At 38.1% G+C, this 14,607-nt stretch overlaps 1 protein-coding gene across 3 annotated transcripts in view; it reads right to left on the bottom strand.

Annotated features, from left to right (window-relative positions):
• Window positions 1-14,607, bottom strand: part of LOC150089829 (uncharacterized) — a 281,785-nt gene that overhangs the window by 29,393 nt on the left and 237,785 nt on the right. For all 3 annotated transcript variants that reach the window (XM_090389668.1, XM_090389667.1, XM_090389669.1), the window contains one exon: window positions 2,905-3,097. In XM_090389668.1, the coding sequence (XP_090245794.1) occupies window positions 2,905-3,097 (193 nt within the window). The remainder of the gene's footprint in view (window positions 1-2,904; window positions 3,098-14,607) is intronic.

The raw sequence follows: 14,607 nt of genomic DNA, 5'->3' as shown, positions 1-14,607 counted from the left end.
GTTCATGATTTATAAACAAAAACTTCTATTTCTGACATCTAATATTTTCATTTCTCCACTTGTTCTCAAAACCTGTGCTCCTGAACTTACTCCTGTTCTTTGCCACCTTTTTTCACTTTCTTATTCCAAAGGTGTTTTTCCTTCTGCTTGGAAATTTGCTCATATCCAACCAGTTCCTAAAAAACATTCCTAAAAAGAGTGACAAATCCCTCCCATCTGATTATCGTCCCATTGCAATTATTTTTAGCATTAGTATTGGCACATGATGCAAGAAAGCAAGCTTATTATATAGCATCAGCCAAAAAAAAAAAAAAAAACACACACACCCCCCCTCTCATTTCACCCATCCACTCGCTCCAAATGTTTGTCTAGTTCTGCTTTGAATGTTTAAGCTATCAACTTCTACAACGACAGATGGAAGTTTGTTCCAGCAATCAACCACCTGCTGGCTAAAGGCAAATTTCCACACATCTATCCTACAACTGTCTTTCCTAAATTTGAATTTATGCTCTCTCAGGCAATTATTCTGAGCAAGAGGAAGAATCACATCAGCATTGAGCATGCTCAAACCATTCAAGACTTTATACACCTCAATCAATATCACCTCGCAGGTGCCAAGTCTCCAGACACTGTAATTTGCAAAACTTAAGCCTTTCTTCATAAGAGCAACCCTTTGTTCCATTCACTAATCTTGTTGCCCTTCTCTGTACTCATTCCAGCAGCTCTACATCCTTCTTAAAATGAGGCCTCCAGATCTGTATACAGTACTCAAGGTGTGGCCTGACCATTGCCTTATACAAGGGGATAATCACCTTCTTATCCCTGCTAGAAAAATTCCTGTATATCATTGACAAGACACCATGAGCTACTCTTGCAGACTGTCTGCCCTGCTCAGAAAACTTCATATCTGCCTGCACAATTACCCCCAGTTCCTTTTCACTCTCTACTACTGCAGTGTAGTACTACACAGTTGATAAGTTACTCTGGAGTTACTTCTTCCAATATGCAGTACTTTACATTTGTAAATGTTAAACTTCAGTTGCCACCTTTCAGCCCATCTGCTCAACTTTTTTAGATCCTTTTTCAGCAGCGTACTGTCAGTGTCATTAACAACCCTGCCGACCTTTGTATTACCTGCAAACTTGGATATTAAGCTTGATATACCATCATCAATATCATTAATGAATACAGAAAACAACAATGGACCCAATACTGAACCCTGAGGGACTCCACTAATAACATTAGTCCACAAAGAACAGTGTCCATTGATTACCCCTCTCTGTCTTCTTCCTCTCAACCATCCCTTTATCCATAGCAGCAATGCCTCCAATGCCACACTGCTCAAATTTGTGCAGCAGTCTTCCATGTGCAACAGTATCAAAAGCCTTTCTAAGATCCAAATATATAATATCAAAAGTATTCTTTGAATTCAGTTCCTTTGTGACTACATCATAGTATCCAATCAAACTGGTCCGACAAGACTTCCTATTAACAAACCCATGCTGTGTGTGAGCTATAACTGAAGTCTTATCTACATGATCCTGCAATGCTTCTTTAACCAGTGCCTCCCTTAATTTCCTTGGAACAGAAGTTAAACTAACAGGTCTGTAATTACCTGTGTCTCCCTTTCCTCCTTTGTGGATTGGGGTCACATTTGCACATCTCCAGTCCATGGGTACCTCCCGAGTCCAAGGAAGCTTTCATAATTATGGTTTAGGGTTTTCTTACTTCCTTTGCTGACTCCTTTAATATAACTGGATAGATTCCATCTACCCCAGGTGACTTTCTTATGTTTATCTTCAACAATTTCTCCTCCACTTTCCTCTCGGTTATTACAAGATTATCTAGCTTACAGCCAAAGTGTAATACACTTCTGGCATTCCCCTCCCTGAATAACTCCTAATGTGTGAATGTAGATGCAAAATATTCATTTAGTTTGTTAGCTACCTGAGCAGGATCATCAACAGTTGAACCATCGATATCAAGTGGACCAATCTGATTCATCCCCTTCCTTCTAGAGTTTACGTAAGGAAAGAACTCTTTGCTATTTTTCTTTGCATCCTTTGCCAAAGGTTTCTCGTAATCTGACTTTGCCTGCCTAACCTCCTTTGTGACTTGGTTACAGACCAGCTTATATCTATCATAGGTTTCTGTGTCACCTGTTAATTTATATGTATCCCTTGCATTTTCGTTTCTGCCACATATCCAATTAGTTCATCTGACATTCATTTAGGCCTAAATCTTGAACAATATTTCTTAGTTGGTATGAAAAGCCTAGTAGCTTCCAAGGTTATTTCTTTGAATGCTTCCCATTTTGAATTTGCTGTTGGTAAGATCATCAATTGGTCCCACCGTATAGAAATTAAAAATTTGATGGTCTATCTGAAAGTCAAGAGACGACAGTGCCTGTCTGTAAAGTTTTATTAGCTCTATTATTAGATTTTTCGGGATGACGGTATACAACCCATTGCCAAAGTTTAATGCTTACAAATAATCAAGTGCAGATTATTAGTGATTAACATAGCACCTGAATATAATCAAGTACAGTACCTAAAGGGTTAACTTTGGTAGTTAATGATTAAAATATTGAATAAAGTGAATTAAAGTAAAAAATAAAAAAAGAATAAATGTTCTATTTTAACTCTGAGATAAACTTATAGAATCAGACGAGTTTAGAAGTAGGGTAATTTAGAGTTACCACAGAATGCAGCTGCAGTTAGCAAAACTGATGTGAAACTTACCAACTTGACAACCATATTGGCACAACTACTAAACAGTATGATAATTAAAGATCTGAATCTAGTTGATCAAGAAGTAGAAATATTACTTATCCCTTGTTCATCTAGCATTTCTTCAATTTTTTTCTTACTTGTTAATGGCACAGAATAAATAGGATTCACTCACCTGAGGCAGTAAGTAGATCAGCAGAAGCAGCAGGGGTGCAAGGAATTGGAGCACAAATTGTATGTGGTTGTCCGACAACAGCAGACATTGATATACTGTTTGCATTCCTACTAGAGGGGAGCCTAAATTGGGTTGGTGGTACTGCAATTACAGGTGATTCAGTATGTATCTTTGACCCTTCATCAATTCTAGTCTGAAAAAAAAAAAAAAAAAAAAAACCCTCTTTAACCCTATAAAATTAGATTAAAATTTTTGTAAACTGTGTCCCATGAATTATGATAGGAAGATTAACTATCACTTAAATAAGTTATACAAACATAACTTGCTGCACTTGTTTGTGAATTTGTAATTTAACCATACATAACTTTTTTAAACTTAGTTTTTGTGAAACGTAAGTTTAAAAAAAAAAAAAAAAAAAAGAATAATATGATCTGGTAATTGAATAATATGCTCTATTACTTTTTTAAATCATGCACTAGCAAAATTCCGGTGATGGAGAACTGCTGCTTTCAGTTATTTTTGCTGGCACAATATCAATACAGTATTGAACTCATCAGTTAGCTCAATGAATATGTTAAATTTATGTGTTACAATGAACACTATAGGACAATGCTGTATATAGATAAATTCAGCAAAGCAATGAGGACATGAGAGAGAGAGAGATTAGCAATTTTTCAAGCTTGGATTTGGTCTGCTTATCACAAGCAGAACAAAAAAAAAAAAAAAAAACACTTTTTATAACTGACAATATCACAGATACAAAAGTGAGTGTTAAAAGAGCAAAAAGATGAGAATAAATGAAACTGATTATGACAATTTCAATATTAAGCTTGAAATACGGACTTTGAAGCAGAGCAGAGATGAGAGGGAGGCTGAGCAGCATAAGCAACCTCAGCTCAAATCGCTCTGTTCTCATTTCTTTGTTTAATTTTTTTTTTTTTTTTTAATTTCATAATCAAATGATTTCCATAATGGATTTCAATTATTGAAATAAGTGATTATGCCCATCACTAATGGTGATAGGTTTGAAGGTACAATTAATTTAAAACAAGCCTTGTTTCATAAGCATTTGTGTCCATCAGCATTTTAGCTTGTCATATTCTTCCAGGTACTTTAACTTGTCACATTCTTCCTGCTTGGGCTCCCAAGTAGGAGCCTCATTTATCATACCTGGCAAAATGTGAAAAGCTTAAGGAGCCCAATGATATGGTAAGATTATAATATATATGCAATATGACATCTACATCTAGTTATGGTAGTTTATTCTTCATGTCCTCGGTTTACAACCTGTCTCACAAGAGTCCAGTTGTCAACATGCAAAAAAAAAAAAAATCTTCCATTAGTGAAATGGCAGCAGAATCAATGTCTGTGTGTGGGAAAGTTCACACGATGATAAAATGTGACTGAGAGGTGTTGCACATAAGCCATTTTTCATTAAGCCTTCAACTTTTCCAAAAACGGTTCATTATTGTAATGGTGAAAGCAACAATGAGCAAACCTGTGGAGTTTGCTAGCTGTGACTTTACGTGAAACCCAGCTGGTAAGCTTGTAGACATTTTTGTAATACACAAATGCAAATGAATGGTTTAGTTCAGTGGTTTTCAACCTTTTTTTAATAACGGCACTCCTAAGTAATTTATTTTATTTTGCAGCACGCCTACTCTCACTCACTCACTCACTCACTCACTCACTCACTCACACTCTCTCTCTCTCTCTCTCTCTCTCTCTCTCTCTCTCTCTCTCTCTGTGTTATATGATAGTTATTACAATAATATAATTATAAAAATTACATTTCATAATACAAATTATATATATATATACAGTATATAATAATTTTATTCTTTATATAGAGGTACTAAGTAAACATCAATTATAGATCACCACAAAATTAAAAAGATACTGTACACCTTTTTATAATGAAATAAACATATAAATTAAAAAAATAATAAGTTTAAGTAACTTAAACCCAAATTACGTGGCACCCCTCGAATGCTGTTGCAGCACCCTAAGGTGCTGCGGCAAACCACTGGTTTAGTTCCTCATTCCTTGCACCAAATATTTCTACAATCACCTGGCACGTGTGCTTCTTTTCTATGAAAACACAAAACATAAATGGTTTTAAAATCCTACAGTACTTAATACCATGCATGGGCTAAAGGGTGAGAAGATACTTGTTGACATAAGACTTAAAATTCTGTACACTGTAATTTTCGAGAAATTACATGTAAAGGAAGGCTGTTCCAGAGAAAAGAAGTAAAAGGGATAAATTAGGAGGAAGAAAAGTTAGTTCATTGAGTTTGGTATTGAACAATAAATGGAAGCTGACTGGTTGTAGCAAATGTTGCTCAAGAGAGCTTGAAGGACAGGGTGGATGCCCTCGAAGAAACTAAATTGAGGGGCCCATCAAGCTCTCAGCTGCCCACATCAACGCCAGAGCTTGCACTTGGGCATCGCGTGACACAGAGACAACACCTAAGGCAGAATGCGCTGGTCCCGAAGGAACTAGTAGTTGTTGGTGACTCTATTGTCAGGGAAACGGGGAACATGCTTTGTAAAAAAGATAGGTGGAACAAGACCAGGGTATGTCTGCCAGGGGCAAAGGTTGATGACGTTGTAGAGCGAATATCATCTTTTAAGGGCACAAAAGGTGATATAGTTGTACACGTCGGCACTAATAATATTAAGAGTAGGAGACCGGCAGAATTACTTAACAAGTACAGGTCACTGTTGAACAAAAGCCGAGAATTAGGGTTGAATTTGAAATTGTCTGCAATTCTGCCCAGACACGATAGGAGGGAGTATATGATGAGAGCCTTGTCGATCAATTCGGCCCTGGTTAAGATTGTGCAAGGCTCAAGGGATAGAATCTTTTTCAGCCTGGTCTGTACTTGTTAACAGGAGAGACTGCTTCTACAGGGATGGGATACACTTAAATAGAAAGGGTGCAAGAATGTTTGCTGATGCTATCGAGGCAGTGTTAGGTGGGTCGAAAACTGCTAGATTGGGGGGGATACAAGGACTAATAGATTAACAGTAGCCACTGGCAGAGGTGAAAGTGATTCTTGCACTGCTTCTATTGGAATGAGCAGAAGCCTGAAAAACAAGATGCATGGTATTTCAGAGACTGCTGGGAGCCACTGCGGTACAAGTAAACACATGGGTTGTGTTAGGGTAGCTAAGAAAAAGAACAGGTGCATGTATACTTGTGTGTACACCAATGCTAGGAGTTTAGTAAATAAATTTGATAAATTTGAGGTATTGCTCAAAACATCGAAGGCAGATATTGTTGGGATATCAGAGACGTGGTGTCACACAGATATAAGGGATGCAGAACTGCAATTTGGGGAGTACGACGTCTACAGAAAGGATAGACAGGATAGGAAGGGGGGAGGGGTTATGCTATTAGTTAAGAAACACATAAAAACCAAGGAAGTGAAGCCAGTCGACATCGCTGGACAGTGCAGTGTTGAGTCAGTTTGGTGTGACATAAACATTGGGAGATCAAAATTGAGAGTAGGAGTGTGCTATAGGCCTAATGACTCTGATGAGTATAATAAGGAACTGTACAGGGAAATAGAGTGGGCCAGTAAATCAGAGAGTCTTATAATGGGAGATTTTAATTTCCCAGATATTGACTGGAATTTGGGGGCTGGTTACTCACACACTAGCAGGGCTTTTGTGGATTTATTGGATGATTGTTTTCTACATCAGCATGTTCGGGAGGCAACTAGAGGGAGTAATACTCTTGATTTGATTATCAGCAGTGATTCTTCATGCATTAAGAATCTGCAGATAAATGAACCACTAGGTGGCAGTGACACAGTGTGCTGAAGTGGGATTTACTCAAAGAGGTAACTACCATTAGGGGTAAAGGGAAGGGTTATTGCTTCCGTAAAGGCGACTACGATGGACTGAGACAGTATTTAAATTCTATACAGTGGGACCAACTGATGATGTTACCAACAGCAAATTCAAAATGGGAAGCATTCAAAGAACTTATCTTAGAAGCTACTAGGCTTTACATACCAACTAAGAAATATTGTTCAAGGTTTAGGCCAAAATGGATGTCAGATGAACTAATGAGGCATATGGCAGAGAAGAAAAATGCATGGGATACATACAAATTAACACATGACACAGACACCTATGATAGATACAAGTTGATATGCAACCAAGTTACAAAGGAGGTTAGGCAGGCGAAGGCAGATTACGAGAAATCCTTGGCAAGGGATGCAAAGAAAAACAGCAAAGAGTTCTTTACTTATGTAAACTCTAGAAGGAAGGGGATGAATCAGATTGGTCCACTTGATATTGATGGGTCAACTGTTGATGATCCTGCTCAGGTAGCTAACAAACTAAATGAATATTTTGCATCGACATTCACACATGAGGAGTTATTCAGTGAGGGGAATGCCAGAGGTGTATTCAACTCTAGCAGTAAGCTACAGAATCTTGAAATAACTGGGAGTAAAGTGGAGGAGAAACTGTTGAAGATAAACACAAGAAAGGCACCCGGGGTGGATGGGATATATCTAGTTATATTAAAGGAGGCAGCAAAGGAAGTAAGCAAACCCTTAGCCATAATTATGAGAGCTTCCTTGGACTCAGGGGAGGTACCCATAGACTGGAAATGTGCAAATGTGACCCCAATTCACAAAGGAGGATCAAAGGCTGACACAAGTAATTATAGAACTGTGAGCTTAACTTGTTCCAGGAAAATTAATGGAGGCACTGGTTAAAGAAGCACTGCAGGATCATTTAGACAAGACTTCAGTTATAGCTCAGACACAGCATGGTTTTGTTAAGGGGAAGTCTTGCCTGACCAACTTGATTGGATACTATGATGCAGTCACAAAAGAACTGGATGAAGGGAATAACTTTGATATTATATACTTGGATCTTAGAAAGGCTTTTGATACTGTTGCACATGGAAGACTGCTACACAAATAGGAGCAGTGTGACATTGGAGGCAAATTGCTGCTATGGATAAAGGGGTGGTTGAGGGGGAGAAGACAGAGAGTGGTAATCAATGGACACTGCTCATCGTGGACTGATGTTATTAGTGGAGTCCCTCAGGGCTCAGTGTTGGGTCCATTATTGTTTTCTGTATTTATAAATGATATTGATGATGGTATATCGGGCTTAATGTCCAAGTTTGCAGACGATACAAAGGTTGGCAGGGTTGTCAAGGACACTACTGACACTATGCTGCTGCAACAGGATCTGGAAAGGTTGAGCAGATGGGCTGAGAGGTGGCAAATGAAGTTTAACATTGACAAATGTAAAGTACTACACATGGGAAACAGCAACCCCAGAGCAACGTATCAACTCTGTGGTACTACACTGACAGTGGTAGAGAATGAAAGGGACTTGGGGGTGGTTGTGCAGGCAGATATGAAGTTCTCTGAGCAGTGCAGACGGGCTGCAAGAGTAGCTCATGGAGTATTGTCAATGATATACAGGAATTTTTCCAGCAGGGATAAGGAGGTGATTATTCCATTGTATAAGGCGATGGTCAGGCCACACCTAGAGTACTGTATACAGGTCTGGAGGCCTCATTTCAAGAAGGATGTAGAGCTGCTGGAACGAGTACAGAGAAGGGCAACAAGATTAGTGAATGGAACAAAGGGGTGCTCTTACGAAGAAAGGCTTAAGTTTTGCAAATTACAGTGTCTGGAGACTAGGCACCAGCGAGGTGATCTGATACAGGTGTATAAAGCCTTGAATGGTTTGAGCATGCTCAATGCTGATGGGATTCTTCCTCTAGCTCAGAAAAATCACCTGAGAGGGCATAAATTCAAATTGAGGAAAGACAGATGTAGGATAGATGTGCGGAAATTTGCCTTTAGCCAGCGGGTGGTTGGTTGGTGGAACAGACTTCCATCCCTTGTGGTGGAGGTTGATAGCCTAAATAAGTTTAAGGCTCAGCTGGACAGGTATTTTGAACGAACAGAGGGGTGAAGTGGAAGTGGGTTTTTTTTTTTTTTTTTTTGGCTGATGCTGCATAAGCTTGCTTTCTTGCATCAAATGCCTCTACTAATGCTAATGCTAATGTTCAAATTGGTTTCAAAGAGTGGGAAAATTGCAGATGCCAATTCATAAAAACATTACCCATGATAGTATATAGAGAGAGATTAGAAGTCAGAGAAATCTATAATATAGTTATGTGATCTTATCTAGAAATCTGAATGTCACTGAAGATGAGTATAGGAGCAGTAGACTCTTTATTATGAATAAAATAGGATATGGTTTTAGAATGATTGAAGTTCACTCAATTTTCTTTGACCCACTGGAGAATTACCTGGAGACTGGCACTTAGGGAATTGGTGGTGGTAGTACAGCTTTTGGAGAAGGGCAAGGTTTCTCAATCTAGAAAATCGAATGTAATCCACAGTTTTGGAACACTATCCATAGTTTAGCTAATGATAGTGTACAATACCATAAGATACCATAAGGGTTCAGGGAAACAGTTAGGGGAGAAAGGGACAATATAAATACCCCTGTCTTGTTGTATACACAAACTCGTGCTTGTGTATACAACAAGACAGGGTTTGAATTCGCTCATTTCATCTCATCAATAAAATGAGCGAATTCAAACACTACGGACAGGATTTCCAGTCAGTGGAAAAGGCCACTGATATACAAGCAAAAAGAGTGCAGGAAAGTGGGGGAGCACCAACATTGGTGAAGTTAGAAGACAGAACTACCTATCATCACCTGCAGTTAGCATCAGAGAGAAAACTGGATACCCAAATGAAAAAGCAGTCAGCAGTAAGGTGGGACCTTGTTTAGAAGACCTTTATGACAAGCTTGTTCAAAAGCTTTAGAAATGTCAAGAGCAACTGCTTGAGTTTCACCAAAATTTTTTGCTGAATTTTTTCAAAGATGGGTAACATAAGCCAATATATCACCAGTTGATTGACACTGGTAGAATTCATATTGATGATCACTATTGGATTTTTCCATTACTTTGGAAAGAATAGAGATGAGTGCAATGGGTTAATTACTGGAAGGAAGGGATTTGTCAACCTTTTTTAGGAACTGGTTGAATAAAAGTATATTTCCAAACAGAAGGAAAAATACCAGTTAAATAAGGAAGTGTAAAAAGACAACACAGAAGAGGGTAATAGGTTTTGAGGACAAGTGAAGAAATGCCATAAGTATCCGGAGATTCCTTGATACAGTTTTTCAGCATTCTGAACAAACTTGATGATGTGAAGACAAATGTAACTAGAAGCTTGTCAGAGAATCAAGATTCTGTGATAAAACTCCTGATTCAGGTCCCAGAACATAATAATCAAGTGCATACTGCACTGGCTCAACAGAAGACAGAATAATCAAGCATACCACTCTGGTTCCACAGGAGTCTTATTGAGAGATTCCATTGTCAGGGGAAACAGGTAACACTTTTTGTAACATAAACAGATGGACTAGAACTAGGGTGTGTCTGTCAGGAGAAACAATTAATGATGTCACCAACAGATTTTCGAATATTGAGGGGAGTTAAGAAGAGCATTATTATTCACGTGGGGACTAATGATATTAAACACACATGAAATGACTATTTGGAAAAATATAGAACCATGTTGAAAAAATGTGTTTGGTTATTGTACCTGCAATTCTGCCCAGGCACGACAGGAGGGATCACATATTAAAAGCCTTGCAGATTAATTCAAGGCTTGTTTGACACTGCAGGCATATTGACAGAAATTTTTTTATCAGCATGGCCCACACTTGTTGATAGAAGGATCTATTTCGTAGAGATGCGATACACTTGAACAAAAGTGGTGTAAGAGATTTTGCCAGTATCACTGAAGATACCATAAGGGTTCAGGGAAACAGTTAGGGGAGAAAGGGACAATATAAATACCCCTGTCTTGTTGTATACACAAACTCATGTATACAACAATATAAATACCCCTGTCTTGTTGTATACACAAACTCGTGCTTGTGTATACAACAAGACAGGGTTTGAATTCGCTCATTTCATCTCATCAATAAAATGAGCGAATTCAAACTCCTGGTTAGGGCAACTAATGCTGATATATAACAGGGATCATGGAAACATGGCGCCACCCCAAAATAGGGGAAGATGAGTTTCATTCTGTATTTACAATGTATTTAGGAAGGATAAGAAAAAAAGAAAGGGTGACTGGGGTTGTGCTTCTTAAAAAATGGAGCCCAAATGTGACAAATGCTTTTGCAGATCCAGAAGTAATGCATAATAGTACAGAATCTATGTGGTGTGAGTTAGTTGGAACTTACAGTATATAGAAAGGAAATAATTTATATACCACAAGACTAAGATTATGATGAGAACCTCTACAGGTAAATAGAATGGATGAGCAGGTATGAATAACTTATCATAGGCTATTTCAATTTTTCACTAACTGAATGGAGCAAGCAGTAGGGAAACCCACCATGTAGAACAAAATTTTTAAATCAAATAGATGACTGCTATTTGTATCAGCATGTTAGACAAGGTTATTCTAGACCTGATCATCACCCCATAACCAGACGACATCATAGGGCTGCCAGTACACGAAATATCAGAACATAAGAAAGGAGTGATCACAGAGTTTTAAGTTTGATGATGGAGAGAGGTAGCAGCTAAAGGCAAAAGAATGGATTTTAATTTCAGGAGTGAAGATTATAACAGTTTATTAAAGTTCTACATGGCCTCTATCAATGGGAAATAGCATACAAAGCAGATATACATTAGAATTATGGAATAACTTTTAAGAAATAGTCACAAAACTATGAATACATACATACCATTAAGAAAATATAGCACAATGAAGATGCTGAGATGGATCAGGTGATGAGCTGGTCAGGCTAACAGAGCAAAATAGTACAGCCACAAGTTAATATTACCACAGAAAGGGTTAGGTTGGCAAAGACAGATAATAAGAAATTACTAACTGAGAGAAAAAACAATGGGAAAAGGAGATTTTTTTCATGTATGTGAATACTATGAAGAGAAGAACAAATCACATTAGACACTTTTGAGATGGGCATGAGAAAGTAATAACTAACACAGTTAATGCTGCAGATGAATTGGACAGGTACTTAGAATCAAACATCTACAGAAGAAATGCCTTTTGCGGTGAGGAGAAATGGTGCAAATGAAGGCTGAGAAGCATGAAATTAGCGACATTGAAATTTCATACTATTTATTAGAAAATCTTTTGAGCCTAAAGGCAGATTAAGGCTCCTGGAGTTGATGGCATACATCCAGTTAGTATTAGTAATGGCCACATGGTGCAAGGAAGCCTATGGCTTATGCTACACCAGACAAAAAAAAAATAATAATAATAATAAAAATAAAATAATAAGAAAAGGAAATAGACAACCTATGCCTTTCCCTCCTCCCGTAGGTAATTATCCAGCTGACCTTTGAATTTTCCGAAACTGTCAGCCTCTACCACCCATGTAGATAACTTATTCCAGTAATTTATAACTCACTGGCTAAAATAAAACTTCCTGCAATCCATCTAAACATCTTCCCCCATAACTTGAAATTATTGCCCCTAGTTCTATAACCCCAGGGGCTCACATCTGGTGAGTACGGGCTTGGCACACCCAGGGTCCTGAGTTGGATATCACCAATCTTCTCTTTCTTGGTGATTCCCTTCTACTTCTGTCTGTCTGTCTGCCTGTCTCTCTCTCTCTCTCTCTCTCTCTCTCTCTCTCACAGGGTAACTCAAATTTTTTTTTGGTTGGCGCAGCATAAGCCTCAGGCTTCCTTGCACCATATGGCTAATAATAATAATCATTTATAACCATGAAAATTTCTCCTCATTAATTTTACTTATGCCTCTCAGAGCTGTAAAACACCTCAATCAAGTCTCCTATAAGGTGCCTAGTCTCCTAGCTCTGCAACCCACATATTCGAAGTCTTTCCTCATATGGACACCCTTTTGCTGATCTCACCAGGCAAAACCTGTCTTTGGACCATTTCAAGAAGCACAATGTCATTCTTTAGGTGTGGTCTCCATACTTGAACACAGTATTCCAAGCGTGGTCTAACAATAGCTTTATATAATGGGATTTTGACATCCTTATCTCTACTAGCGATTGTTTGATAAAGCATTGATAGGACATCATGAGCCTTCCTTGTAACCTGTCTACAATGATCAGAGAATTTCATGTCTGACTGTATCGTAACACCCAAGCCCCTTTACTGGCTTCAGTTCAACTCCACCAAGTGTATAAATTATTTTGGGGTTACTGTTTCCCAGATATAATTCCTTACATTTTGCTGGATTAAAACATAGCTGCCATTTTTCTGACCACCCCTAAAGTCTATCTAGGTCACTCTGAAGAAGCTCTGCTTGGTAGTGATTATTAACTACTCTACCATCTTTACATCATCTGCAAATTTAGACATCATTCCCTCTATCCCTTCAGCATTATGAAAATCAAAAACAACAATGGTCCCAATACTGATCCTTCAGGAACTCCATTTCTTACATCAACACAATCTGAGGAATAACTATTTATCACAAACCTCTGCCTCCTGCCCTGAAGCCATCCAGCTATCCACTAAGGATTATCCCTGTGATTCCAACCTTTCAGCTTATAAAGTAACTGCTCACGTGGGACTGAGTCAAATGCTTTGCTGAAATCCAAATAAACAATGTCGAAATTATTCCGTAACTTCAGCTCTTGAGTAACTCGGTCAAAATAGTTAACCAGATTAGTTAAACATGATTTTCCCTTTACAAAACCATGCTGAGTATCCTTCAGAATTCCATTTCTATATAAATGATCCCAAATTCTACCTTTGATCATTATCTCCATGATTTTCCCTACTACTGAAGTTAGACTGACTGGCTGGTAATTTCCCACTTCACTTTTAGAATCACCCTTATGTACTGGAGATGCATTGGCACTTTTTCAATTCAACGGAATCACTCCTGAGTCCAGTGATGCTCTCATAATTAGCCTCAATGGTTCAATGCACTCACTTGCCTCCTCTCTTAAGAATATAGGGTATATGCTATCAATCCCGGGGAGCCTTACTGGCTTGTAGGTTCGAAAGTTTTTTCATTAAATAAACATTTGAAATTTCAACATCATTAATTACACTTTTTCAACTACACTCCCATAATTTCTCATTGACACAAGGGCTTTTCTTCTGTAAATGCAAAGTAACTTTTGAGTTCGTCTGCAACTTCAGCTGGAGTATCTAATACTATCCCACATCCATTACAAAAGGGTCCAATTTGGTTTGTCCTTCTCTTCTTTGCATTTATATATGTGAAGTATTACTTATCCCCACTCTTTGCTCCCTTTGCGAAGGATTTCTCATAAATTTGCCTTTGCCAGCCTAACCTTTTCTGTGGCACTATTAAAGATCAAGTAATTTCTGTTCTAGTTTTTCTGTTCAAGTAATCTGGCAATGTCCTTATTCATCCAACTTGAAATCTTCCTCATGGAGTATATTTTTAATGGTATATAAGCATTCAACACGTCTGTGATTTAATGTTTTAAAAGTATACCATAATCCAATTGTATTCGCTCTCTGTGCAATATCTACCCAGTTAATAGAGGCTATGTAGCACCTTAATGCACCATAATTTCCTTTCCTGAAATTATAACCCATTCCTTTGTCTTTAACTACTGCTACTGCTCTCTTCATCGTCCACCATAGAACTCTGTGATCACTTCTTGCTACTGGTTCCTGTACTGTCAGCCCTA

Source organism: Mastigoproctus giganteus, chromosome 2 (genome assembly GCF_048544385.1).
Source record: "Mastigoproctus giganteus isolate SK-2022 chromosome 2, ASM4854438v1, whole genome shotgun sequence".
Lineage (NCBI taxonomy): Eukaryota > Metazoa > Arthropoda > Arachnida > Uropygi > Thelyphonidae > Mastigoproctus > Mastigoproctus giganteus.
This window is presented reverse-complemented; position numbering and strand designations above follow the sequence as displayed.